General features: G+C 36.6%; 1 protein-coding gene across 4 annotated transcripts in view; it reads right to left on the bottom strand.

Moving 5' to 3' along the window:
• The window catches only part of usp24 (ubiquitin specific peptidase 24), a gene marked incomplete at its 5' end in the record, with an annotated part of 73,504 nt that overhangs the window by 35,125 nt on the left and 10,745 nt on the right, over positions 1–27,634 (bottom strand). For 2 of the 4 annotated variants that reach the window (XM_081379403.1, XM_081379404.1), the window contains 18 exons: positions 216–347; positions 950–1,099; positions 1,201–1,308; positions 2,311–2,406; positions 3,053–3,214; positions 9,286–9,381; positions 9,457–9,564; positions 11,622–11,725; positions 14,926–15,040; positions 15,123–15,281; positions 16,199–16,273; positions 16,830–16,895; positions 22,256–22,321; positions 22,441–22,476; positions 22,936–23,058; positions 26,512–26,655; positions 26,779–26,846; positions 26,939–27,107. In XM_081379403.1, coding sequence (XP_081235529.1) covers positions 216–347; positions 950–1,099; positions 1,201–1,308; positions 2,311–2,406; positions 3,053–3,214; positions 9,286–9,381; positions 9,457–9,564; positions 11,622–11,725; positions 14,926–15,040; positions 15,123–15,281; positions 16,199–16,273; positions 16,830–16,895; positions 22,256–22,321; positions 22,441–22,476; positions 22,936–23,058; positions 26,512–26,655; positions 26,779–26,846; positions 26,939–27,107 — 1,977 coding nt within the window. The remainder of the gene's footprint in view (positions 1–215; positions 348–949; positions 1,100–1,200; positions 1,309–2,310; positions 2,407–3,052; positions 3,215–9,285; positions 9,382–9,456; positions 9,565–11,621; positions 11,726–14,925; positions 15,041–15,122; positions 15,282–16,198; positions 16,274–16,829; positions 16,896–22,255; positions 22,322–22,440; positions 22,477–22,935; positions 23,059–26,511; positions 26,656–26,778; positions 26,847–26,938; positions 27,108–27,634) is intronic. The other 2 variants (XM_081379405.1, XM_081379406.1) reach the window with 1 other exon arrangement.

The raw sequence follows: 27,634 nt of genomic DNA, 5'->3' as shown, positions 1-27,634 counted from the left end.
AATCGACCAAAACGCATCTTAATACCAGGTGTAAACAGGGCCTAAGTTACTAAAAACAATGGCATTTAGCCTTCAACCCAAAGCATGTGGCTCTTGCCGCTTTTCTTTTCAAGCACCCACATACAGAGTTGTATAAATGGCATGATTACATTTTTTTTTTTTTAAGGCCAAAACAAAACACAAAAAAACAAAACAAAAGACCAACACCACCACACCTCTCGATCCAGCTCGCACACATCCATGCCGGACACCAAGCATTCCCAGATCTCTTTGGCTCTATTCCAGACCAGGTACAGACTGGCCTCTTGCAGGAAGAACGCGAGGAACTTCAAGTGAGCCTCCAAATACTGGAATAATGTGAAAAATAAATAAATGATAACAACAGGAGGTCAAAACCCCACTTCTCTTCTGGATTCTTTTTAAATCTGAGGCATAACATGAGTCACCTCCGTAGTCTACAAATATATTTTTGTCCTGTGCTAATTCTTCAGTCAAATAACAATATGACTCATCTGTGAATACATACATCATTCTAATATGCTGATTTGGTGCTCAAGAAACATTTATAATAATTATTTTTGTTGACAACAGTTGTGCTTCTTAATATTTTTGTGGAAACCATGATACATTTTTTCAGGATTATTTGATTAATAGTCTATAATAGTCTCTTTATCAGAGTCATTTCTCATTTGATCAATTTAATGCATCCTTGCTGAATAACTTTTAAAAACATAAAACAAATACTTTTGAATGGTATTTTACCAAAAATGTAACTGTTCATTGTACTTTTTCTTTTAAATAATACAATTCTAAATTGCACTTTATCATATTAATTGGAAATCAGATTTTTTTTATCAGAAATCTGATTATTGGCAAATTCTATACTTGATGTAATATAAACATTAAGTTCTCTATATGACTAACAGAAAATGGACATGTGACAGCATACCTCCTGATAGGTGTACCGCCCATCAACCAGTGTGGACCCAGAAAGACCATTGGATCCAGCGACGGACACCGCCAAGCGATGACATGACACCAGAGAGCCTGTGATCAGCTTCACTATCTCAAAGTTCTTCTTCAGGTCTTGGATTATACTCTGATAGAGAAGAAAAAAAGCTTACGTAGCAGCATGGATAAAAAAAAAAAAAAAAAAAAAGAACAGGCCAGATGGTCCTTCTGGATGCTGTCTGCTCCTACCTTGTCTTGTTTCTGGTAGGTCTGTTTGATAAAAGACCGGGTAATCTCGTGAAGTTGCCGCAAGGCTGGAACCACCCACACTGTCTGAGGGTTAGTCTGCTGAGATGACTACAATACAAGCACAAACACACAGATATTAATCACACAACGACATCGACCATAACACACACGGTGCATTTATTGAATACAGCAATCTCCATATGGGTCAATGACGTATAAGTGTTTACTTTCATATGGTTTAATAAAGCTTTTATATCAATTTCAATATAATGACTCTTAAATGTCATGTGGTGTAAACATAAGGTAAAATAAAATAATAAAATAAAGTTTTTTAATCCTCTCCTCGGGTCAATTTGACCCGTCATAAGAAATGAATTGGAAATACAATAAAAAGGGATTTTTTAAGTAAACAAAAAGAAGCACTTTTTTTTTTCTTACAAATTTCATGAACTATTAATTCATGAAGAGTCATACCACATGACATTTTAAAACCTTAACTAACTCCGTCTTGTCATAAAATGGTAAAATTATCTGATATTTTAAGAGACTTATTGACATGGAGTCAAGAGGTTTTGCAGGGGTCCTCTCTATGACATCAATTTCTGTTTTCTGTTTTTTTTTTCTTCTTTTAATGAGGCTTTATTCTTCATTGTGATATCAGGACAATTGTAACTTCAGGATTTTTTTTTTATTTTAAGCCTCCCAAAAATATCAAACTAATTTTAATTAAGAAAGAGGCATATTTAAGTTATTACACGTGTCAATCTATTTTTTTTTTATTTAAATTATTAAATAAATAGAACAAAGATATTAGAACCACGTCATTGACCCCTCTATTACCCCAGGCTTTGGTTAGAGTCACTGATTTCTAAACGTTTCAAATGGTCCAAAAACAGATTAAAGCCAATAGTCAACAAGTCATTAGTTAATATTTGGATTTGAAGATCAAACCCCTACAGGTGCCCTTTGCGTAAATCACACACATCTTTACAGTACTTCCACGTGAATCAAGTGGCAATCATCAGTTTGCAAATCAAATTCTGTTCATGTGAGATTCAGGTTGAGTTATGATTGGTCAGTGTTAATCTAAAGGGGTGGGTCTTATCTTACTTTAGCCAATGAGCTCGGTTTCTTCTTGCCCCAGGAGCCAGTAAGAAAAGAGACCTGTGACTCGCTGGGAGACTTTGAATCCTCCTGTATTTGCATCTAAAGAGATAAACTTCAGTTGTATTCAGTGAGTGCCACTAAAGAGTTTATGCGGCAGACGCTGCACCCAAATCACACCAGAGGCTGAAGCGCAAAGATTGAGCAAAGTGAATGGCTGTGTGTGTGTGTGTGTGTGTGTGTGTGTGTGTGTGTGTTTGGGGTGAGTTGAGGCAAGCTGAAACTAGAGTGCCAAAAATATAGATCTATCACTAGAGACAGAATAACACCTTTATACTTCAAGGATCAGCTCTTAAAATAGTCCACTGCACAGATTCTAGCCTGAAAGAGAAGCCAGGAAGCTCAAAAATGTGCGTCATTGCGTTTGTGTGTGTTTGTTTTGTGTTTACGGTCCGTAACCATCCGAATATGAATTTTCAGAAAGGAGCACAAAGCAGATGGAGGAGTACAGAAGATCTGTGTGAGAGTAAGAGACTCTCACTCCAATTCAGACCACCAGAAGCAAGCCAGACAGTGACTTTCCATAATGACAGAAAAACAAAATAATAATGTAGCAGAGTCACATCATGAAAAACAAAAACATTCGATTCCTATTAGTTGATTAACTGAAACACTGAAGTTGAAGTGTGCAACAGACTTAAGAGTCTAGGCCATTAATGTAATTTTGAGAATGATGGTATCAGCTCACCTTCTTGATGTCCTCGATGCATTTGATGATGTAGTTCCTCTTGATGGTTTCTTTGACGGCGTACGCGTCGCTGAGGATGGTCAGGTGTTCTTCCAGGGCCTGCTGCACTAGACTGGTAGGTAAGGTAGGGAGATGCGCCAACTCCCACAATACCTCCAACACCTGACACACAAACCACAAAAAAACACAGATACTGTTCATTTTTTTGTCACGCTTCGAAGACACTTATGTTCAACAAAGCTGAAATTATTTGATTCGTTGATATTGTGAAATAATATTAAAATTTTCAATTTCTTGTTTTCTATTTAAATATATTTTAAAATATAATTTATTTCTGTGATCAAAGCTGAATTTTCAGCATCATTACTCTAATAATAATCTTGCTCTAATAAGATGATTCAGGATTGTTTGATTAACAGTAAGAAAACAGCATTTATTTGAAACAGAATTTTTGTAACAGTATTTACAAAAGTATTCATTTCTTAAAAAAAAAAAAAAAAATCAGACTGACTTACAAATTTTGAACGGTAGTGTAGGTGGTAGCATATTAAATGGTAAGTAGAATATTAAAATCTATTGTCAAAAATAACTATAACCAGGTTTAACCAGACCACATTCAAGTGGCATGTGAAAATGACAAAAAGTGCAAGGTGCGCAAAACGTTTTCGGGTTTAACCCTTCATCAGTGCCATGTGTTTCCGAGCATACACCTGCGCTCATTTATAAGCTTATTACCATAATCATTATAATACACCGGTAGGGCTGAACGATATTCTGTTTTAAAATATAATATATATATATATATATATATATATATATATATATATATATATATATACTAAGGCTATCAAAAGATTAATCGCGATTAATCGCATCCAAAATAAAATTTGTGTTTAAATAATATATGTGTGTGTACTGTGTATAATTAAATTTGTATATATAAATACACACACATGCTTGTATATATTTAAGAAAAAATTGTAATTTATATATAAAAAAAATATATTTATATATAATATAAATTATATATAAATATATACAGTATATGTATGCAAATATTTCTTAAATATATACATGCATGTGTGTGAATTTATATATACAAAATAATTATACACAGTACACACACATATATTATGTAAACACAAACTTTTATTTTGGATGCAATTAATCGCGATTAATCTTTTGGCAGCCCTAATATATACATATGAAGTCAAAATCAGCTATTTGGGACTATTTCGTCTGCAAAAAGGAGGATGTTGTCCAAAAAGAGGTACTTTGCTGGAGTGTTATAAAGTTGATGGTTGTCTTTTTTAAAAAGTCATTATTTTTCGTGTTCGCATTTATGAGGAAAAAACAATGTTACGTGACAGTTAATTACGGACGCGACCATTATGAAAGCGGCACTAAAAGACTGCTTTAAAACTTTCACAGAGACCTCAAACAGAAAGCACAAAGGCTTTCTTTAAAGCGAATTTCGTCTTGTATTAATTGTATCTTAATTTTAATCAGTGTTTCATTATCCAATTTCCTGGATTTAATAAATAAAAAGTAAATATAGCAGACATAATCACGACACGGAGGCGAAATATATCTATTATCTACAGAAATCTCTACTCTTAAACAGAACCATTCAAAACAAAATAAAACTATGTAATCCGTATAAAAAGTGCATTTTTCTCCTGTGCGATAGCCTGCGAAGATCGCGAGTCAGTATTGTCAACTTCATCTTTACAGAAAACACTTGTTTATTAATAAACAAAATGTCTCATTGTAATATTTTACATATAATAATCATTACTTTTGCTGGTTCTTTGTGACAGCTTAGGTGCTGTTTACATGAACGTGTCACTGCATCAGCACCGAGAGAGAGAGAGAGAGAGAGAATAATATATATATATTTTTTACTTATTTTGAGGAATTATAGCCTAATGAACAACAAGCATCTGTTAAGAGCGCCGCCACGTTGGATTGCGTAGAACTTTCACCGAATTCTGACAGAAATATGTTGTAATTTTGGAATAAAATATTAAGTGGCCTGTCACTTGTAATGAAGCTTGCTTATTAGTGAAATTATTAATATCATGGAATGGTAATTATTGACTTAAGCCAGGATTGATGGCTCGCAATATATATCGTTGGGAAACAAATATCGCAATGTAATTTTTTTTCCAATATCGTGCAGCCCTATACACCGGACACTGATTTTACCACCATAAAGGTGAAAAAAAAATAAAAAGAAATATAGCTGCGAGCAGCGATTACGGGCCCAAGCCGGTGGCACCGCAACCCCGGTGCCTTTAGGGTGGCGGTGCCGCCGGCTTTGGCCCTTTATCGCTGCTCGCAGCTATATATATATATATATATATATATATATATATATATATATATATATATATACACATACATATATATATTTATTTATTTATTCATTCATTCATTCATTTTTTTTTTTTTATTATTATTATTTTTTTTTTATTCAGATTTTATGATACACTCAAAATATTCCACAACAAATCCTTTAAATTTAATGTAAAAGTAAAAATGAAAGTAAGCAGTGTTGGGCTCACGTAACCCTCTCATCAGAATCAAAATGTTTCAACATTTGCGATGTATTTGGATGCTAAACTATTCTTTATTATAGGCTTTGTTCTTCACTCGTGTTCCAATATTGATGGAAAAAATCATCCTCTTCACATGCGCAAAAATTTGCTTGGAAACATCACAGTGGAGCGAGGGGTGCTTACTGTGAATGTACGAATTGTACTACTGACTATTTAGAGCAGTGTAATTTTTATATGTTAGGTTGACTATTTTATTATTATATTTTATTAAGGCTATAATGAACAGGCTGCGATGTCAAGATTGTAATGCTGGAGTGTGTGTGTGTGTGTGTGTGTGTGTGTGTGTGTGTTCATGTTTTTCTATCCCGGTGGGGACTTTAACCTGAATGCACACAGACTCATGGGGACTCGTGTCACAGTGGGGACCTAAATAGAGGTCCCCATGGGTAAACAAGATTATAAATCATACAGAATGAGTTTTTTTGGAAATGTAAAAATGCAGAAAGTTTTATGGGATAGGTAGGTTTAGGGGTAGGGTTAGTGTGAGGAGATAGAATATACAGTTTGTACAGTATAAAAACCATTAAGTCCATGGAGAGTACCCACAAAGATAGTAAACCGTGTGTGTGTGTGTGTGTGGCGTGGGCGCGATTGAACAGTAGACACATAAAAACATACTCCATCATTATACAGGACGACATTCAAACTGCAAAGTGTTAACTTATATTTGTGTACAGTTGCAATAAAACACAAAATTGTGCTTTTGTAAAATAATTTCAAGCCATCCACCCCCCGAAAGGCGCTAATTTTAAAATGAAACTAAAATGCTCATGGCTACACGGGCATTCATAACGGTGCACGTCCACGGCGAGGAACGAGCAGAACAGAGTGAACGTTTTTCAGTTAATTCCTACTTCCATAGGAATTCATTTGAAACGCTCGCTCAACCAATATAAATGTCAGTGCGGACGAACATATTTTACTTTAGTTTTTAAGTTAGCGATTAAAAAGCCCCCAGCGGTGTCACACGTCAGTTAACCGGTGGTAAAATATTCTCACCGTCACATACCTAGTATATTTATATATAGATATAATAGGCCTACCTGATTTTGAACACAAGAGGGCAGTATAGCACTATGTTTGACTTTATTTATGTATTGTTTAGACTAAACAACCATTCTGGCAGTTTTTAAACTTAAAATTCATTCTTAAATTGAAAAAAAAGAATAAAATGTTTAGTTGTGATGTTTGTATACTTTTATATAGAAATAAATGGTATATAATTACATTTTTAGAAAATTTGAGGCTTTTAGTTTTTCCTTTTGGACATTACTTTAATCCCTCGCCATAGCAAAACCGTTTGAGATATTTATTATCCGTTCACAATTTAGCATATTTAATGTATTTTCATCATGTTGAAAAAGTTTGGTGGGAATAAAATAAATAGTTTAAGAGGAGTGGCTAAAAATTCATAGGCTGATTTTGCAAAAAAATCCACATTCAGACCAAAATATCTGACTTCCTTTTGCTCTGAGCTAATGAATGTAAATTAGAAAGTTGTCCGGCTTGATGAGAACAATATAAAAACTTTTTTTTTTACTGTATTTAAAACTAACCCCCCCACTTTTGTCAAAAGCATGTTGAAAGTGACACACTTCCTGCTGCCAGTTGGTGGCGCTATAACTTTGACTCACAATAGTCACATCCATCTGATCGGCCTCTTACCACGAACACACTGCTGAAGTTTCATCAAGATCAGTTGATGTATGCAGAAGTTATAACACTTCGTGTCTCTCTTTTCTCGCCATAAATTCGTTTCCTCACCACGGCCAAACCGTTCAAGATATCAAAAATCCGTCCGCAATTTAGCATCCTCAATGTCTTTACTTCATGCTGACTGAGTTTGGAGGTGATTGAATGAATTCTCTAGGAGGAGTACATCACATTCCACAGCAAGCGTTTTCCAAACAACCCATAATAGCTGACTTCCTGTTGGGCTGGCGTGAAACTTGTCAGAGGGAAAGTTGTTCGGCCCGACGAAATCTATATGTGTACCGAGTTTCATATTATTTCATGCAAGCGTGTTTGATATATGGACCAAGTTTTCAGACCCTGTTCAAGAGGGCGCTGTTGAGCCCCCCTGCCACGCCCGTTTATGAAACTTTTCACATGTCTACTGGCTAATAAGTGTTATGTGTCTGTCGAGTTTCATCCAATTTCAAGCATGTTAAGAGTCTCAAACGCATCCAAAAAGAATATTAAAACTTGATGCGTTGCCACGGCAACAGTATCTAAGATATCAATAATCCTTTCACAGGTCTACATCTGCCCTGTGTTTACATTATACACATAAAGTTTGAAGCAAATCGGGTAAAATTAAGAGGGTGACTTCAAAGCATTTTGAAAGTGACACACTTCCTGCTGCCAGTTGGTGGCGCTATAACTTTGACTCACAATAGTCACATCCATGTGATCGGCCTCTTACAACGAACACACTGCTGAAGTTTCATCAAGATCAGTTAATGTATGCAGAAGTTATAACACACTTCCTGTGTCCCATTATTCGCCATAAATTCGTTTCCTCGCCACGGCCAAACCGTTCGAGATATCAAAAATCCGTTCGCAAGAATTCATCCTCAATGTCTTGACTTTATTCTCACCGAGTTTGGTGGCGATCGGATGAAATCCCTAGGAGGAGTATTTCACATTCCATTGTATGCGTTTTCCAAACAACGTATAATAACCGACTTCCTGTTGGGCTTTTGTAAAACTTAGAGCACGAAAGTTGTTCGGCCCGATGAGATCTATATGTGTACTGAGTTTCATATTATTACATGCAAGCGTGTTTGATTTATGGACCAAGTTTTCGGACCCCATTCCAGGGGGCGCTGTCGAGCCCCCCTGCCACGCCCCAGTACCAGCTTCAGCCCGGCCCTGTTGGCCGCAGGTTCTGACGTGTGTGCAAAATTTCAAGAGTTTTTGAGCATGTTAAGGGCCCCAAAAGTGGCAAAAAGGCAAAAAAAAAATAATGAAGGAAAAAAAAAAAAAATCCTTACGGAAACAATAGGGCCTTCGCCCTTTCAGGGCTTGGGCCCTAAATATCTATTAAATCTTTAATATATGAATCCAATAATCTATTCAAAGCTTTAAAAATTCAAAAAAGCATACCACAAATATTCACATAATGTAAATGTATATATATATATATATATATATATATATATATATATATATATATATATATATATATATATATATATATATATACATACACACACAATTCTTACCAGTAATAACATTTATCTAATATAATACACAGGCAGTTTGGGTTTAAAAAAAACAGATGAATAGAATATTTAATGCATTTTATAGCATTTTTATATTTTTCTTATTGTATAGATGTATTTGAACCCTGTGCAGTATTTTGTTTCTGTACATTTTATATTTATATTCCTACATTTTATGATTTAAAATGTAAATCAATTCTTAATGTTAAACTGTAAATCAGTGCAGTGCAATAATAAGAAACTTTCACTAGCTTCAACAATTCTACTTCAATCACGGCCGTTCGCATTTCCACAGAGCAGCTTATCAACAGCTAGGCAGGGTCAAAGCTCAACATTCAGGTGAGGGACAGAAATACACACGCAGTTTAATTCTGATGACACACACCTTTCCTGTGGTTGCCTCGGAGCGAGCCTCCCTGCCGATCCGTCCAATCAGACTCAGAAGCTTCTGTCTCACGCGGTCACTCTCCACCTCCCAGCTCTGAAAAACACACAGGGTTAAAGTCAAAAACACAGTTTAAAAAGATGAAAGAGTCCAAAGGAAGATGGACAAGACCTTCTGTATGAGGACGAAGAGGTGGCTGAGCTGGTCAAAGTTGAACTTGACTGCAGCAGCGGCGATGATGGTGTGGATGTTCTCTATCACAGTGGAGGACTGACCAGCCTGTACACAAAATAGGATACAACTTTCAACTTTTTGCTCATATATAACCAAACTACATGAACTTAAATTTAATGGAAAATTTTTAATAAAAAAAGCTATATAAAAAATTAAATACAATATAATATTGAAAAATAGACATTTATAAAACTAAAAGTTTATAGAATTTCTTAGAAAGACTAAGAATGTCAACACTTGGTGGCAAACAAACACTTATCTAAAAATAAAAAGATATAACCAATAGATGGCGGCAGAAGCTTATTGGCTTTTTAGCCATTTCCAGTCACTAATATATTTGTTCCACACGTTTTACTTTTGAATTTATATTTAGACAATATGAAATCACTATTATAAAACAATTTTTGTCAAAGTTTGGGACTATTTTGAACTAAAGTAGGTCACATAGGGTCATGAAAAACAAAAACTTTGACAAAGCACTCATTTTATAATCACTGAAGCTGTCGGTCAGTTCAGTAAGCTACTACTGAAAAACAAATGTACATTTAAGAGTAGAATATTTTAGGGCTGGACCCGAATATTCGTTCAGTGGGTTGGTATTCGATATGAAAATTTGACATTCGAATATTCGTTTCTCCCCCTCGAAACGGTTCTCATTCGCGCTTGAATATGTTCAACACTATAAAATCTGACGAAATACAATACTCTTTTTTACAATTATCTTATATAGCCTAGTCATTTTTAATAGGATGGACAGTTGAAGGAACCCAACCTCATTATACTTAATAAATATATTTGCTTCTTGGCCTACTAAAGTGTTGCTGCAATGGGAGTATTCTCTGGCTAGAGCACAGAACAGCGGAGTGTGTGTGGACAGAAGTGCCTGAGCTTGTGTTTTGGGTTAAGCTGCGTTTCTTTGACATTGTGGAAAATAGAATAATAGAAACAAAATGTATTAAGCTTTTTACCCGTTATTATCAATCTAAATTAATCTCATTTTTAATTTAACTTAATTTCGTTTTTCTTTATTTAAATTTCGTTTTTTCTTTATTTAAATTTCGTTTTTTTTTTTTTTTTCATTTAAATTTCATTTTTCTTTATTTAAATTTCGGTTTTCTTTATTAAAATTTAGTTTTTATATAAATTTCGTTTTTTCTTTATTTAAATTTTGTTTTTCTTTATTTAAATCTACCCTTTACTGTGTCAGTAATTTGCTAGTCAGAAAAATATTAGACTACCTTATTAAAAGTATTGCTTAAGTTAACAGACCTGTGTGTGTGTGTTACGTGTGAGTGTATTTACTTTGTGTTGTTAATGGGGAAGATGTGTTTAATATCACTAGTGCAGTGTCCGTTCTCGGAGCATATAGGCCCTGTCCGTGTGAGGTGCGCCGCTTCCCGTTCGCGCTGTTCTGTAGTTTATTAAAAGTTTATTAATTCTGAACGTGTCGCGCATCGTGTCTCGCGTGTCTATCTATATTGCACCAAATGCGACACTGCACTCCCTTGTGAAGTCGATTGGATGAACGGTTCTCGAAATAATCAAAATGCAAACGGACAGACAGACACATAGAGAATACTGCCTTTATTAGAGAGAAGAATATGTTCAGCCCCCTATCTCCGAAGCTTCGGGTATTCCATGTTCATTACTACCGAAGCTTCGAAGCTCAAAAAAATGGTATTCGGACCAGCCCTAGAATATTTCCATTTTTCACTATAAAAATTAGGTCTTTGAGTGGTACTGTTGTTAATAAAGGTTAATTTGATCTGCATCTCAACTCAAGTACAGTGCTTTACTGTCAGATGTGCATCTCCAAGAAATAAACATGTTTTATTATTAGTAACTGCACTTAGTACATCAAGTTAAACTAAATGATGTAGTCCTTTTGTTATGAATTAATCTCAGGATTGTTCAGCTTCATTTCCATCCTAAAAATCAATAGGAAAGCAGATGAACGCCAATTGAAATGCTCTCCATTCATTTAGTTCTTATTCAAAAAGAAATTTTAGAGCATTCTGTGCAGAATATTTCTGAGAATCGATGTCAGAAGTTCATGCAGCTTTGAGGGAGCACAGAGTTGATGAATATCTAGAAAAGCTTACCTGTATTTTCCATATTTTGGAGAGTTCATCTAATGAGAGCTTACTGCCCAACAGCTCAATGATTCCCTTTATTCTGTCACAGTACTGGGCTTGGTCAATGTTTCCTACAGCACAGAAAGAGAAAGAGAGAGAGAGAGAGAGAGAGAGAGAGAGAGAGAGAGAGAGAGAGAGAGAGAGAGAGAGAGAGAGAGAGAGAGAGAGAGAGAGAGAGATTGAAATATTTTACTTATTTTGTTCATTCTTAAAACTTTAAAAATGAACTTCAAAAACAAAAACTCACAAAAACATTTTATATTGCACTCTCAAAAAAATTTGAAACTAGCTCCGTTATAACTCCACAGATGTAAAAAACCCTTAAAGTTATTCATCTGTAAATAAAAAAAAAATACTTTACAATCAGTCTTTACATTAAGTTTAGCTTTTTTTTTTTTTACAGAGCAACCCAAGGACCACACAGAAGAATTGAAAAGGAAAATGACAAACAAAATCCTTGTGAAAATAAAACACTAAAAAACATCATCCATTCCTTATACAGTTGAAAAAACTGATGGTTTCTGTCATTCCACAAAAAAAGAACATATACTGAGGACATTTAGAATGATAAGCAAAAGATAAGCAATAAGCAAAAGACATTTAGAAACGACAAGTGAAAGAGAAAGTTGGCAAAGAGGCATAGAAAAATGAAAGTAAAACAAAAGAAAATGAAAGGAAGAATGCAAAGAGAAAGTTAAACCAAATAAAGGCATTAAAGTGAAAGAGAAGAGCAAAAGAGAAAGAGAGGGAAGAAAAAAAAGAGTGTCATAAGAAATGCAAACAGAACAAAGAGAGAAAAGACAATGAGGCAGTGTTAAATGAAGACCATTGAATAAAGAGATGATGACACGAATGAGTGGGTGAGGTGAAAAGACTTCAGGCACAAAGCAACAGTTTGAGATTCTGGCTTCTGAACACTTTAACACATTGATGATTTGCTTAGTGTGAAAGTGTGAGCGCCCATATACACATGGCACGTCATAGAGCCGTATTTAAGGGACTGTATTCCATGCTTTTGTAGTATTATATACTGTAGCAAACACCTATGAAGTTAGTCTCGAATTCTTTCACCAGAAACAGTGATAATTACAATATTAGATGTGTATTTTCTACCTTCTCTTTGACACTTTTTAAACAGGCTGTACCCTTAAGATATTAATATGTTAATGTCCTCCTTGTGATTGGCTAACCTCTTTGCATATCAAATAAGTGACAACATCCCTGCAAAATTACTGAATATCAAATAAGAATAAATATTTAAATGTGGGAAGTTTGGACATAAATAATGTCTACATTGTAGACTAAATTCAGAGTTATTTTAGCATCATTAAAATACTATTACAGTTTTGTTAATACTTTGAATTAGATTTTATTTTTTCTGTTTTCACTTTTGTCTTTAGACATTTTTATTAGTTTAAAATCTATATTGCATTTATTTTTTTACAAAAGTCTAAATATAAAGTGTATTACCTCTGTCTTGTCTGGATTTAATAAAAGAAAGTTGCGCGTCATCCAATCTTTTATATCTTTAACACACTCTGTCAATTTGGATAATTTAGCGTTTTCATCCAGCCGTGATGAAATATATATTTGAGTGTCATCAGCATAACAATGGAAACTAATTCCATGTTTCCTTATAATATTTCCAAGTGGCAACTACATTAAGCAACTACATGTACTTACTATAGGGTTAGGGTAGGATTAGGTTTTGGTTGAGGGTTAGTTGTAGGGCTGGGTATTGGCAAGGGCCTCACGATACGATATATCACGATACGATACAATACAATACATATTGCGATATATTGCAATATTTTTTTTTTAAATCAAAAATGTAATAAAAAATAAAGAAATAGAGCTGAATATACAACTTTTTATGTACCACCTGGGGTATTCAGGTATGTGTATCACATTATATTGATAACTCAGCAGACAAAAACTTTAATTCCAATTTATTCGCAAAGGTATTTGCATTGTGTCGAGTGTGTCTGCGTGCGCGAGCGACAGTGCGCGAGAGTCGGAGTGTGTCTGCGCGCGAGAGAGACCGAGTGTGCCCACTGACAGCATAGTAGCCTAATTGGTACATAATATTATATACTATAAGAGGCATGGAAGTTCGATTAATGGACAGCAATAATCAGTACTACAAACGTCTTGTTTTGAACTATTGTTTATAATAATTTAATTGTTGTTTTTATTTATATTGTTGTCCATTAATCGAACGTCCATGCCTCTTATATAATATTTATATATTATTACTACATACATTCAATCTTATTTAATCCTCCATATGGAAGTTTATGTGCTCGAATTATTTATATTTATTTAACAATAGTTCAAAACAAGACGTTTGCACTGATTATTGTTGTCCATTAATCGAACTTCCATGCGTCTTATATAGTAATTATATTACTATGTGTGTACCAGTCCAATACTAATGCTCGGACTCGGTTTCTCTCGCACGCAGACACCCTCGGTTTCTCTCGCGCGCGGATACACTCGGTTTCTCTCGCGCGCGGACACCCTCGGTTTCTCTCGCGCGCGGATACACTCGGTTTCTCTCGCGCGCGGATACACTCGGTTTCTCTCGCGCGCGGATACACTCGGTTTCTCTCGCGCGCGGATACACTCGGTTTCTCTCGCGCGCGGATACACTCGGTTTCTCTCGCGCGCAGACACCCTCGGTTTCTCTCGGACGCGGATACACTCGGTCTCTCTCGAGCTCTGTTGCTCGCTCGCGCAGTTCGCTTCGCTTTTGTCCAGTCCGGCGCCTCATACAACTGGACAGTTGAGTGACAGTTGACAACTGTCGTGAGTCAGCGACAACTAGCAGCGGTGGAGGAGGTCGTTTGACGCACACAGGGATTTGATGAAAACTTTTTTTTTTTTTTTATATCGATACTAGAGGTTGAAATATCGATACACTATCGTGAAAAAAAATATCGCGATAGTTAGCTGTATCGATATTTTTGCACAGCCCTAGTTAGTTGCATGTCATTATGCATGATTTACTGTTATTACTATGGTAAGTGCATGTAACAAATGTAACAAGGACACTGTAAAATAAAGTGTTACTGTTTAGTTTTAGATAATGATAATAACCCTGACTAAATTTATCTCAAAACTTCATCTCAAAACTTCAAGAAAAACCCTGTTTTCTTTATTATTTCCCCTGTGTGGTAAAACATCATGAAACCAAAGATTAACAGGCCCAATATGGGTTTGATATGAGCTTGACTGTTAATATGTTAAACTGGATCAGGGAACTTCTTACCTTCCAAAGCTATTGAGAGGACAGAGTTTTCTACAAGCCAATCCAGCAGTCGGTCTGTGTCAATGGCGTTCTTCACAGTCTTGGATACTGTGCTTTCCTCAATGAGTTTGGTGACCTATCAGAGCACAGAGCCGTCAACATGAGGGAAGAACTCCGGCGTGAACTTTAAGCACTAATATGTAGAAAGGAATTTGAACCTCTTTGAGGGAGTTCATTTTGGCACTGAAGTGGGGCGTCTTGAGCATTCGGAGTAGGATGTCCAACCGAAGGTCATCCACGACGTTTACCAGCTCCCGCTGGAAACGCATGCAGAGGAGCTTAATAGCTGACAAGAGCTCTGGAATACTCACCAAACGCTTTAGAGAGAAAGAGACGTATATAAAAGAGAGAAACAACAAGAGTAAGTCAAAGTCGACCATTACAGAAATTTTAAATGGGATGATCATTTTAATAGATTTAAAACAACCTGAAGAATACAGCAAAACCAGTGTGAATAAGCAACATAACATTTTTCAAATAATTATTCACAACACTATTGCTTTCAACTTTTGTTGCCCATCTGTCATTGGTCAGTCAAGCAGATAGTCCCGCCCCAAACTCAAGCCATTAGTCAGGCCAATGTTACGGTGTTACTAGCTATTTTGACCTAGGTAAACCTATAAAACATATTTAAACTAAACAAAATACAAAAATTTCAGCTTTAAAGGGGTCATCGGATGCCCATTTTCCACAAGTTGGTATGATTCTTTAGGGTCTTCATGTAAAGTTTGTAACATACTTTGGTTAAAATTCCTCAATGGTTGTGTAAACCAACACCCTTTTTACCTCCTCAAAAACAGTTCTGTTCACAGCGACCCGCTTCGGTGCATGTCTCTTTAAATGATAATGAGCAACTGCTCACCCCACCCCTCTCTTCCATGGGGCGTGTCGACACAAAACATGTAAAGTGCTGCTTTGGCGGACAGTATACAAATGGCTGAGGGCGGAAATATGCTAATACGGGACAGTCAGTCAGTGGTTGTGGGCGGAGCATGAGCAATATGACATCATATTGCTCCGAAAATCCAAACGGCTTGATTATTGAGAGTGTTTAGGCTTTTTGAAGACTAAGAGAAATGGAGTGAATGGATTTTTTTCATTGTGGTTGTGTCCACACACTGCAAAGACACAATTATATGCAAACACCATATAAAAGTGAATTTTGGATCCGATGACCCCTTTAAAGCAGTGAAAATCTGCACACCAAAGTGAACAAAGCATGCAGGTTCCTCACCTTGTCTTTCAGGTCTTTCTCCTCCAGGTTCTGCACATATGTTATCATCTTATGGATGACTGGGTCCAGCATGGGCTACAAAATGCAAAAAAAAAAAAACTACTTTAAGCTAAAAGTCACATGACAGTGTCCTTGATATTTCTCTGATAATTATCCATAAATATGTTTATTCAAATTTATACTCTGATTCAATATCACTATCAAAACTACATTATTAACACTAAGGTCCAACTATACTTGATAGGAAACTATGAAATAATGTACAGTCAGCCGTCTATCTATCTATCTATCTATCTATCTATCTATCTATCTATCTATCTATCTATCTATCTATCTATCTATCTATCTATCTATCTATCTATCTATCTATCTATCTATCTATCTATCTATCTATCTATCTATCTATCTATCTATCTATCTGTTTTACAAAGTAACTATTTAAACTACAAAGATTATTTAATTGGCAAAACTAGCTTATTTACATTAAAAAACTTAAACTAGTATAACTAGTTAAAAAATACCTAGATAGACCATTAACTGACTTGACCATGGAACTTCTGACCAATCAGAATCAAGTATTCCAGGGATCCGTGTAACAAAGTGAGAACAGATCAGTTGTGGAAACACTCACCTGCACTAGGCTGGAGTTGAGGTATTCTGCACACACACCGAGCGGCTGAACCAGGGCTGATACACACTGAGGAAACACACACACACTAAATATTACCACAAAAACAAAACAGTGATGAAACATCAAATACATTTTTTTTTTTTTCACCTGTTAAAAGCAAAATGTGTCTCTAAGCTGGAGACAAGACATGGCAACAAGGGCTGAAAAAACTCTTAAAGGGATAGTTTGACAAAAAAAAAAAAAACAGCCTTTATTTACCTTCAAGTTGTTCCAAATCTGTATGACACTTTCGCAAGTGGCAAAAAAAAACAAAACAAACAAAAAAAAAAACCCTGTAGATCACCTTTCATTGTATGGAAAGGAGCCATGAGAAGATTCTTTAAAATTTCAGCATACACATTTAGAATGACATGGGGGTGAGCAAATGATGACAAAATTTCCATTTTTAGGTGAAGTATCCCTTTAAAGCAGAGATCTTCAATAGGCTACTGCTCCTGGAGATTCAACCCTAAAATAACACACCTGAATCAGCTCATAAAGCTCTTCAGGATCCAGGGCTCCAGACTGCGACCAAATGGTCGCATTTTGCGACCAAAATTTGAGAGTGTGCGACTGAATTTTACACCCAGTCGCACATGTGCGACCAGTAATTTATTTTTTAATTTTTTCACGTTAAACGTGGAAGGGGCGCGAATGTGTGGCAGGCCAATGAGTGTGAGAAGAAAAGGGAATGGCCACTGTAACTGGCTAATGTGTGGAGGGGGAGGGTCCTAGAGATAATCGAGCGCGCATAAACGTCAGTGGGAAGGAGACGGAGACAAATATCAATGTCACGGACAGACACAGTAGGATGATGATGATTCAGAGTCAGAGGTTTGTAAGGTGATAAAGGCCTGAACCCACTATTTTCGGGAAGACTGGCTACGAGAATTCAGCTGGTTGAGGTACTGTAAGGAGATGAACTCCATGAGCTACGAATGTGGCAGTCGCTACCCCAGAACTGCGGGGAAAACGAAATTTGCAGACAGTGCAGGCACTTCGCAGTTTAAACACTCAATCTCAGCCTCAAGCATAGAGTATGCCGTGACATGTTAATAAATAAAAACAAAATGAAAGTGGAAAAAAAACTGCGCTACTCAGCACTCATTCTGCTTCACAGACCGTTTAATAGTTCGAACCAATAATAGACAGAGCTCCTCTCGCCAGTCGCGGGCCGATCGTGATTACGCGAAACAGTTAGGTCGTGGAGATCCCGTGAAGAAATCCATTGAGTTCGCGACAGAATTAATAACATTGCTGCGAGATCAAGTGAGAAACATTCAGATTTGACGCAGAATTCTCTGTTATAAACCATATAAGATCAAACAGCGCTGACGTGGAAACCAGGAGAAACATGTGCAATGAGCGAACAAGTTATAGAAGGCTTGGTCCACAGATCAGCAACATTCACCTTGGATTTAATGTAGTAACAACTGTAACTATGGTATACTGTGGTTATAACAGTAGCCTACACATATTTTTCCAGCACTTCAAAACTATATTATCATATTTAAATGTTATTTTTTAATGTGTTGACCAAAACATTTTTTGTTCTTCCTTTAAAGATTGTACCTATTTATAAAACTAAAAGTTTCAAGAAGTAGGAAAACTCACACTTATTTTTTAAAAAAAAAAGAAAAAGATTAAATTACTATTGTAAACATAGCTGCAGAGGACGCTTACTGGCTATTTTCACTCCATAATATCTATTTTGTCACTCATTTTGCTTTTGAATTAATATTAAGACATTATGAATGATAATAATTAAAGTTAACTTTATCTATACACCTCAAATTAAGCTCAGTGCTTTGTCATCCCACAGTGCTACCAAATACGTTCTGTAGAACTTAGTGCCGCTGCCCTCAAATGTTAGTCTGGAGCCCTGTGAACTTAAAATAAAACTGCACATTGTAATTTCTGTACGTTAAGGCTATTTATTATCAAAGCATTTGTCAGTAATAGTTATTTTGGGGGAAAATGTGAATAATTGCATTGCAAGGTGATTTAAGGTGTGCCCCTAAATTTTCTGCTTGCGCTCCTAAAATTTTAAGTCAGGGGCTACAGCGCTCCTAATAAAAAAAGTTAGTCTGGAGCCCTGGGATCGCTTGGTGGATAATACAAAGGCAGGTGTGCTGAAGCAGGTTGGAACGAAACTCTGCAGGACAGTGGCCCTCCAGGAACAGGATTGAAGACCTCGGATTGAAAGGGTTAGTTCACCCCAAAATACAATTTCTGTCACTAATTACTCACCCTCATATCGTTTCAAACCTTTTGGACCTTCGTTCATCTTTGAAACACAAATTAAGATATTTTTGATGAAATCCGAGAGCTTTCTGAACCAGCAATAGGCTTTAAAGGCCCAGAAAGGTAGTAAAGACATCGTTGTTTGTTTTTTGCACACAAAAAGTATTCTTGTCGATTCATAAAATTAAAGTTGAACCACTGTAGTCACATGGACTATTTTAACAATGTCTTTACTACCTTTCTGGGCCTTGAAAGTTGCAATGACGTTGCTGCCTATGACTGGTTCAGAATCCTCTCAGATATCATAAAAAATATTTTTATTTGAGTTCCGAAGACGAACGAAGGTCTTACGGGTTTGGAACGACATGAGGATGAGTATTTAATGACAGAATTTTCATTTTTGAAAATGAACTTCCCTTTCACATGGCTACTCCTATTAAATCCTGAGCCATAATTACAAAATCAGGGAATTTTATATAACATTTCTCTGCTGGCCTTACATCTCTTTAGAGCTATTTGCCAACAGAGAGTCAGCACAGATGAATCACTCCTCTGTTCAGCATCTAATGACTTCTCATCCATTAGAGAGAGAATGAATCAGTCCAGTCAGTGGAGGAGAGAAGACAGCATCCTGCTCTTGTCTTCTTGCTTTAATTGACTTACCCTCACTACGAATTAAACGGTTACTGTAGCAGGGCATCCCTTTATGTCTGAGATTAAAACCAAGCTGGCGATGAACCAGCGGAGTTTCCTTTACGTGCCACAGCAGGTCGTATGTGCCCCTGAAAAGAATTTCCCTCCCTACGGTCGCCTCAAACTTCCTGTTCCTGTTAAGGCCATTAATATGCAAATCCTAAATCAAAGCATCTTTTCCCTGTCGCCAGCTCTATCTCTCAGCCCTGGCACCCAGATCATGCTAATGCCCACCTTCAAAAGACAAGCGGGCGGAACCAAAAACAAGGCGGCTTCACAGCTCCAAGACAAGGGGGAGCATTTACACGCTTGCACTAAAAGAGCGGAGAGAGGACACCTCTATAGGGAGAGCGGACACCTCTTCTGCTAAAAATAAGGAAGCTGTCAAACATTATGAGCATTTATCTGTCTGTCTCAGACCAGGTTAGATACTTTTCTGAGGGGTTATTAAAAAAAAAAAAAAAAAACACACACACACATGGAAGGAAACTTTTAAACAAAACAGAATAAACCAAATCCAAATCACAGCGAGTTAACCATCCTGTCTATCACTACCATCTATCAGTTTTATCTATTCTCCCGCCTGACTATTGAAACATTATTAGCTTGTGTTTGAGGGCTGCAAGGTAGAACTATCTGACATTATCCGACTACCTCACTTCTTCTTGTTTTTTTCAGACAACTGCATTACCTCAGAGGGCTTGATGAGCAATTCTGTTAGCGTGTGTATTAATAATTGGCCTGAATGCTCTTTTTTCTGCCCATAGGAATGTGGCATCACATTTTCCCTCTTCCACATGCTCTCGTCTCTTTTTCGCTGTCTGCTGTGTGTAGGATGCTCTCCGTGATGGTGAGAAACATCCTGAGCTCTTTAGCACACACGCTATAATAGAATCTGCCCTCGTTCAACTCTCTCTCTCGCTCTCTCTCTCTCTCTCAGCATCTCACTCATACTACCTCTCTTCATTCAGACACTTCTTCACTCTGTTGACCTGATGACACATGAATTAGCCATTCATTTCATTGCCATTCCATTACTATACTAACAGAGTTTTCAACCCGGAGATGACCAGTCCTGCTCATTTCTGAGATATCTAACCTCGTAGCCTGTCTCTTTTACATTTAAGGTGTGGTACAAGGTTATTTAGCATTTTCAAGTATGTTTTAATTTTAAAGTGCCCCCATTACGCTTTTTTTTTTGGATATTACCTTTCATGTAGTGTGTAATATAGGTCCTGTAGGGTATAATATATGTGAATTGTAAAAGGTCTGCAAAGCTTCAATCATTTATCATGATACATTCATGATAAATTTGCCAAAAGAAAGAAAGAAGCGATTCTGAACTGCCTGAAACGAGTTGCCAGTAACTCCAGTCTTACTTCCTGCACAAACCTACGTAGGTTTGTAACAAATTTACATAATGCCTGTCTATGGTCTTGATTGACAGCCTGCGAACAGAGTCTACTTTGACCCTCAAACACTGTAGTTCTAACTGAGGCCTGGAAGAGTTTAGTTTGTGTTGTCGACAAGTTGAGAAGAGACCATTTTCACTTTGCAAGCAAGCACTTCCAAAGGATGAGAATTCGGGGCTCGATTGGATACGGTAAAACTGACGCCATCGTTACTGTTCGTATTACTGTGTATCAAGCGTTGAGGAATCTTAATCCAGAGCTGAAATTCAGATACGGCAATGGTTTCAGACACGCATTGCAAGTGATAGACCAATCACAACAGACTGTGCCACCTGACCAATCAGAGCAGAGTAGGCTCTCGCAAAAGGAGGGGCTTAGAAAGACCAAATCCTTTATCGATCCGAGAGGTGATGCTGCAATGTATATTATGAGTGTTTTTGACCTTGAATTCATGTAAACCTATTGTAGGAGACGTCCAAAACAAAATTAGGAACCTAATAATAGGGACACTTTGAAACTATTTTCAAAGTTTCTTTACAATCCAGTTTAGTTTTGGTCCGTTATGGTAATGGTTTTCATAGTTGCAGTTTATTTCCATTTTGTGTTTTACACATTTACATACGTATTAAGCTTTTCATATTTGTAGTTAAAAAAAAAACAGTTGAGGAAATAACAGAACATCGGCAAAGATTAGATTTACATTTGAGGAAAGAAGCTGCATCTGTGTTTACAAAGAAATCACAATAATGGGAAACAACATTTCAGCTAAATAAATTCTATTGCTTGATTCTCGTCAATGTAAGACTAGAAACCCCTGAAATTTCATCCGCGCTCTTACAGTCAATGCGATTTCATTTGTCAAGCAACCCATAAGCCACCACCAATGTGCAATTGAGAAAGAGAGTTCAACAGGGATAATTACTATAATAAGAATAACAGTTGTCCAATTAATATTGGCATTGGGCATTTGCGGTAGATGAATATAAAGACTACTCTATATCAGGAACATTTAGAAATGTCTAGAGTGCACGGTCTTACCCCAATCTCTAATTCATCCTGGTTGAGCTTGCACTGAATAGCTGTGAAGCCTCCCATCTCTCCAAACTGCAGACATAAGAAAGAGATGCTCAGAGATATCGAATACCAAATAGATTTGCCTGATATCTAATGTGAAGTAATATAATACGATTTCTTCCATCAGTGTGCGTGACTGAAGCTCTTACCCGGTTCACTAAGTCCACCAGCCAGCCGTGAGGCTCCTGATCCAATCAGAACACAGAACAGGTGTTAAATTTCATGAAATTTCATACACAAAAAAATGTGTCTTCATGTCTTCACATATGCTGTTTCTTTGCAAATTATATCAATTTATCTTAGAGAATTCATTTAGAATAACATGTTTCATGGTCTAAATTACTCTATATTTCTTTGCAATTAACAGGCTCCTTACTTGCAGAAATACAACAAAAGTACAATTTCTAAATCATAAACTTGCTTATTTTTCATTCATTACCCTCCCATCAAACACAACACACGTGCAAAGGTAGGCTACTTCTGAAGAAAAAAAAAAAAAAAAAAAAACACTGTTCCTCTATTTTCCTGACAACATACATGTCAGAAACTACAAAACCAGTTTTTCTGTCCATTAAATAGAACTGTCAAGTCAACCGTCAAGCCAAAAGCACACATACACACCCACACATGAACATGTACAGTACCTTCTGGTAGCTGGAGCTGGGAGAAACAGCAAACATGCTGTCCTCTCCAAACACTTCCGCCCAGTTCCTCTGACAGGCCTTCATCCGATTCTTAAAGTGATACTCGTTATCGGGATTAAAAGCCTGTCAATAAAACAACACAGGGAAAACATGTTCACCAAAAGATCTGTGTGCAGGGCTATATTCACAATATATTTGCTGTGAATTTGCTGGAGATATGAAATTACGAAACCATTTTTTCTTAAGACTATGTCATTAAACTAGTTTTATCATCTTTCAAACAGAGAAATCCTCGAGTTCCATGTATATAGTCAGTAGGGTTGGGCGGTATTACGGTAATATCGGATACCGCGGGATCTTAAAATAGCACCGGTATCAGTTTCAATACCGCCATTACCGGCACTTATATAGCCTATAATATATACAATTTATTTATTGCCTAAAAAATGCTTATGTATGGTTGCAGTTTGGCAATATTTCTGGTTCCAACCGAATGAGAAGGGAGAGGCGGTAAATACTGACGAGGCAATTTGTAAATTGTTCCATAAAAAGGTGACCGCGAGAGATGTAAACACCTCTAACCTAATGTCGCATCTCGGAAACTACCACCCACTCACTGCTGCCAGGATGCATTTTGTTCTCAAGTTCATTAAATAAGCGCATTAAGTTTCGTATTTGTTAAAATATTATAATGTTATTTTTTCCATCTTTCTTGATTATGAAAATTATGAAAAGGCCTCTTTAAAACGAATTTCGTTATGTATAAATTGTATCTTAATTTTAATACATTTTTCATCAACCAATTGCCTATATATTTAATATAATCATGACATGATGGGCGATGGCATGCCGCGGTCACTTGCATTGAAATCTCATAAATTAACCGAAACTTGGAGATGGCGATCGTCAATTTCTTTAAACAAAACAATTCAAAACGAAAAGAAATATAGGGTAGCCTACTTTCTGATTAATCCATGATGTGCATTTCTCTCTATGGCGTTCACAGAGATGGCGATCGTCAATTTCTCAAAACGAAAAGACAAAGGCCACTCTGATTATTTAATCCATGATGTGCATTTCTCTCTAGGCGCGTTCATACGGAGATGTGATCATCAATTTCAGCAAACGAAACCATACAAACCGAAAAGAAATAGACTAGCCTACTCTCTGTAATCCATGATGTGCATTTCTCTCTATCGTTCACTATGGAGATGGTAATCGTCAATTTCTTTAAACGAAACAATTCAAAACGAAAAGAAATATAGTCTGATTAATTAATGATGTGCATTTCTCTCTATATGCGCGCTCACTACAGAGATGGCGATCGTCAACTTCCACCTTTGCAGAAAAGTTTTAATAAAAATCAAATGGACACGCGTCACCGGATTACAAAGGCACTTCTTGCTTGTTGCACGCACACAGATATTATGTTAAATAATGGTGGGCTCGGGCTCATAATAACAGTTAATGCCGTCGACCGGACTCAGACACAACGTGCACGGCTTGATTTGGGTTTTTTTTGCCCGATCTGGCTTTCAGTTTCTGAACTGTGTAGGCACAAACCAACAGTTTGGTGACGCCGTCTGAGCCCATTATGTCATAATTTTTAATTAGTCACGGTAATACCGTATACCCCGGTAAAATAGGGAGGGGGTTTGACGGTATCAAAATTCGAATACCGCCCAAGCCTAATAGTCAGGCATAGTGCAAACATAGATGTGTTAAATATCACCCATTTTTTAAATTCTATAGTCGATAGTCTCATGTAGCCAAACCTTCAGCAAGATTTCATTGGCCAAGAACCACCCAAGAGGATGTCTGGCCGACATATAAAGCAACCGATCACAGTTCGTTTTGTTCTGCGTTATGTTTAGGGGCATGAAAATGTAAAGTCGATGTCCCTACGACAACAGACCGGCATGGAACCAATACATTATTCATTCAAGAACGTTGTGCAAGTTTACTGCAACAATGGTGCCGCAAACTTCGCATACTTTTGAAAATCCAGTGTATAGTTGATCTGATAAGAACTCATTGTCATAGTTGTAAACACTACAGCTTTCTTCTTCCATGAGGGGGTTTGGCTTCACGGCGGCTTTGTTTCCCGGCGGACCATTAAAGAACGCAACACACACATCTCCCGGAAATCCTGGAGAATTCGAATGATGACTTCGAAAATTCCAAAGTGTTTCCCATTTTTGTGTGCCTTATGCCTCTGACGTTCAGGCAAAGGTCCGTGGGTGTGATGACTGAGGCTAAGACTACAGAGTCGGTAAGTTCCATTAAATTCGTTTAATTGACTTGAACTGATGGAATCAAATTCAAAACTCTGATTCAATGATTTGTTTGTGCCATCAGTGTTCATATAATTCTCAACATGAAGTTGGATTTTTAACAAGACATTTTGTTTTAATCATCAAAATATTTGAATAATACAATGAGTTAGAAAAAGATACATGTAGGTAAATCTTGCATATGTATATTATACATATATACATACATAACATATACATTATATATATATATATATATATATATATATATATATATATATATATATATTAGGGCTTGCATAGACTAGTCGAGTAGTCGATAGATCGACTACTTCAACCACTAACTTAGTCGACGCTGTCGGAAACAAACGACTACTCGAGCGTCCATTAACCATAAATGAATTAAAAATGGCAAACGTCACCAACAGACACCACGCGTCAGATGTGTGGAAGTATTTCATCAAGGATGACAAAAATATTGTAATTGGCCAACTCTGCAAGAGGCCGTTCACATATTGCTTCTAAAAACGTGTGGAAAGCGCGCGCGGCCGTGGCGTCTGTCGTTGCTATGCAACCAAACTGCGCTCTCCATGATGACGAGGAAGTATCATTCAGCAAAGGATTAATTTATTTCTAGCCCTTGCATTAGCTTTACTACTAGATATATTTCTGGAGATGAGAAGAAAAAACCCGCCTGGAAAAACTAGTGCACCACGTCCGTTGCTTTCATTATGAGCGCGCTCGCCGCGCGCCTACATTTGAAATATCGACCTTGAGCGCGGAAAAGACGCGATATGTGAACGGCCCCTAGAAGCAGACGTCTGAAATGAAAGGCAAGAACGGCTATTTATTTGGCTTTAGACTGTTACATGAAAATTTAAAAATGAAATGTCATAATTTTAATGTTTTGAGAGTTTACTTATGTAATTGTTGCATTAGGCTATGAATTAATAAATGTTTATTGATAAGATCTAGCTATTTCATGTCTTTTCATTTACAGTAGCATAAACGACGAGTAGTCGAGTAACTCGAGTATTGTTTTGATAAGAAATCGACTAGCAGAAATCAGTAGTCGTGCAACCCCTAATATATATATATATATATATACTGTATATATATATATATATATATATATATATATATATATATATATATAAAATGTAGATAATTGTTAATATTGAAGAGCAAATACATATAGGATATCACCAAAAATATACAATTATTTTAGTCATATAATCCAGTTATAGTCCTAGTACGAGCTAACCGCAGTTACTAGAATGTAAAATCAAAAGGGTGTGTGTACCATAGTAAGAACTCCCATGAGGCCGATGGGTATGGGATCCTGTTTGACTCTCTCCGCGACCAGATCCACCAGCAGCATCAGCATGTTATAGATGCCCTCATGAATCTCTGTCCCCCACTTGTGCACTGCACTAGACGTCAGCAACTACAACAGCATTTAACATCTGAATTATTAATCTCATCACATCTAGTCGTTTATAACCATTTCTAACAAACACCTGGTAGAGCTTATGCATTCACATGCCTGCTTATCCAAACACACACAAACCTTTTTGAAAGCCTCTGGCATGCAGCGGTCAATGAACCTCTTACAGTTCTCATCTGCATCAGCCAGGCCTAGAGAGAGGAAACAAGATTTCAGATGTGTCATTTCTTTCTAGAGTACACAAACATGCAGACACGTACGTAAAAAAGCCAGAAGAGCTTACCAAGTCTGGCCAGGCAGGTGGAGGCGATGAGGCACTTTCCGAGTGATTCCTCTCTCTTGTACGGGATGGACCAGTGATCAGTGAACACTCTGCTCTCCAGCTCATACAGGTTAGTGGTGGGGAACTCCATACTGTTCCCAGAACAGTTCCCGTTCTCATCATTACTCCTCTATAAGAGAGAGAAAGGGAGAGAGAGATGTGCCTCAATATGAACTCTTTGTTTTCATATATTCTATATTTAATTTATTTACAGCCTTAACGCTTTTTCATAACAGAACACATCGAGAACAAGAAACTATTGGGGCGAGATCCAATCCAATCCAATCCAATGAGTTTGTGCATTACCTACTAAACCACAACACGGACCTTATGAACTGACACAACAGTCTCATAATAGGGTCAAGGACATTTATGTTCAGCCAAGCTGCAAATATTTAATTTAAAAATACAGTAAAAACGTTATATTACAATATCATTTCAATTTTAAAAAATACAATTTATTGCTGTGATGGCAAAGCTGATTTTACAGCAGCTATAACAAATTTCAAAAGAACAGTATTTACTATTTATGATATTATAAATGTCTAAACTTTTGATCAGTTTAATTAATGTAGTCTTGATGAATTTTATACATCATATTTATTCTTTTCATATATGTATACAGTATGTTCTCTCATATTGTAGTCCATTCACATT

The sequence above is a fragment of the Scardinius erythrophthalmus genome (genome assembly GCF_964197995.2).
Source record: "Scardinius erythrophthalmus genome assembly, chromosome: 11".
Classification (NCBI taxonomy): domain Eukaryota; kingdom Metazoa; phylum Chordata; class Actinopteri; order Cypriniformes; family Leuciscidae; genus Scardinius; species Scardinius erythrophthalmus.
This window is presented reverse-complemented; position numbering and strand designations above follow the sequence as displayed.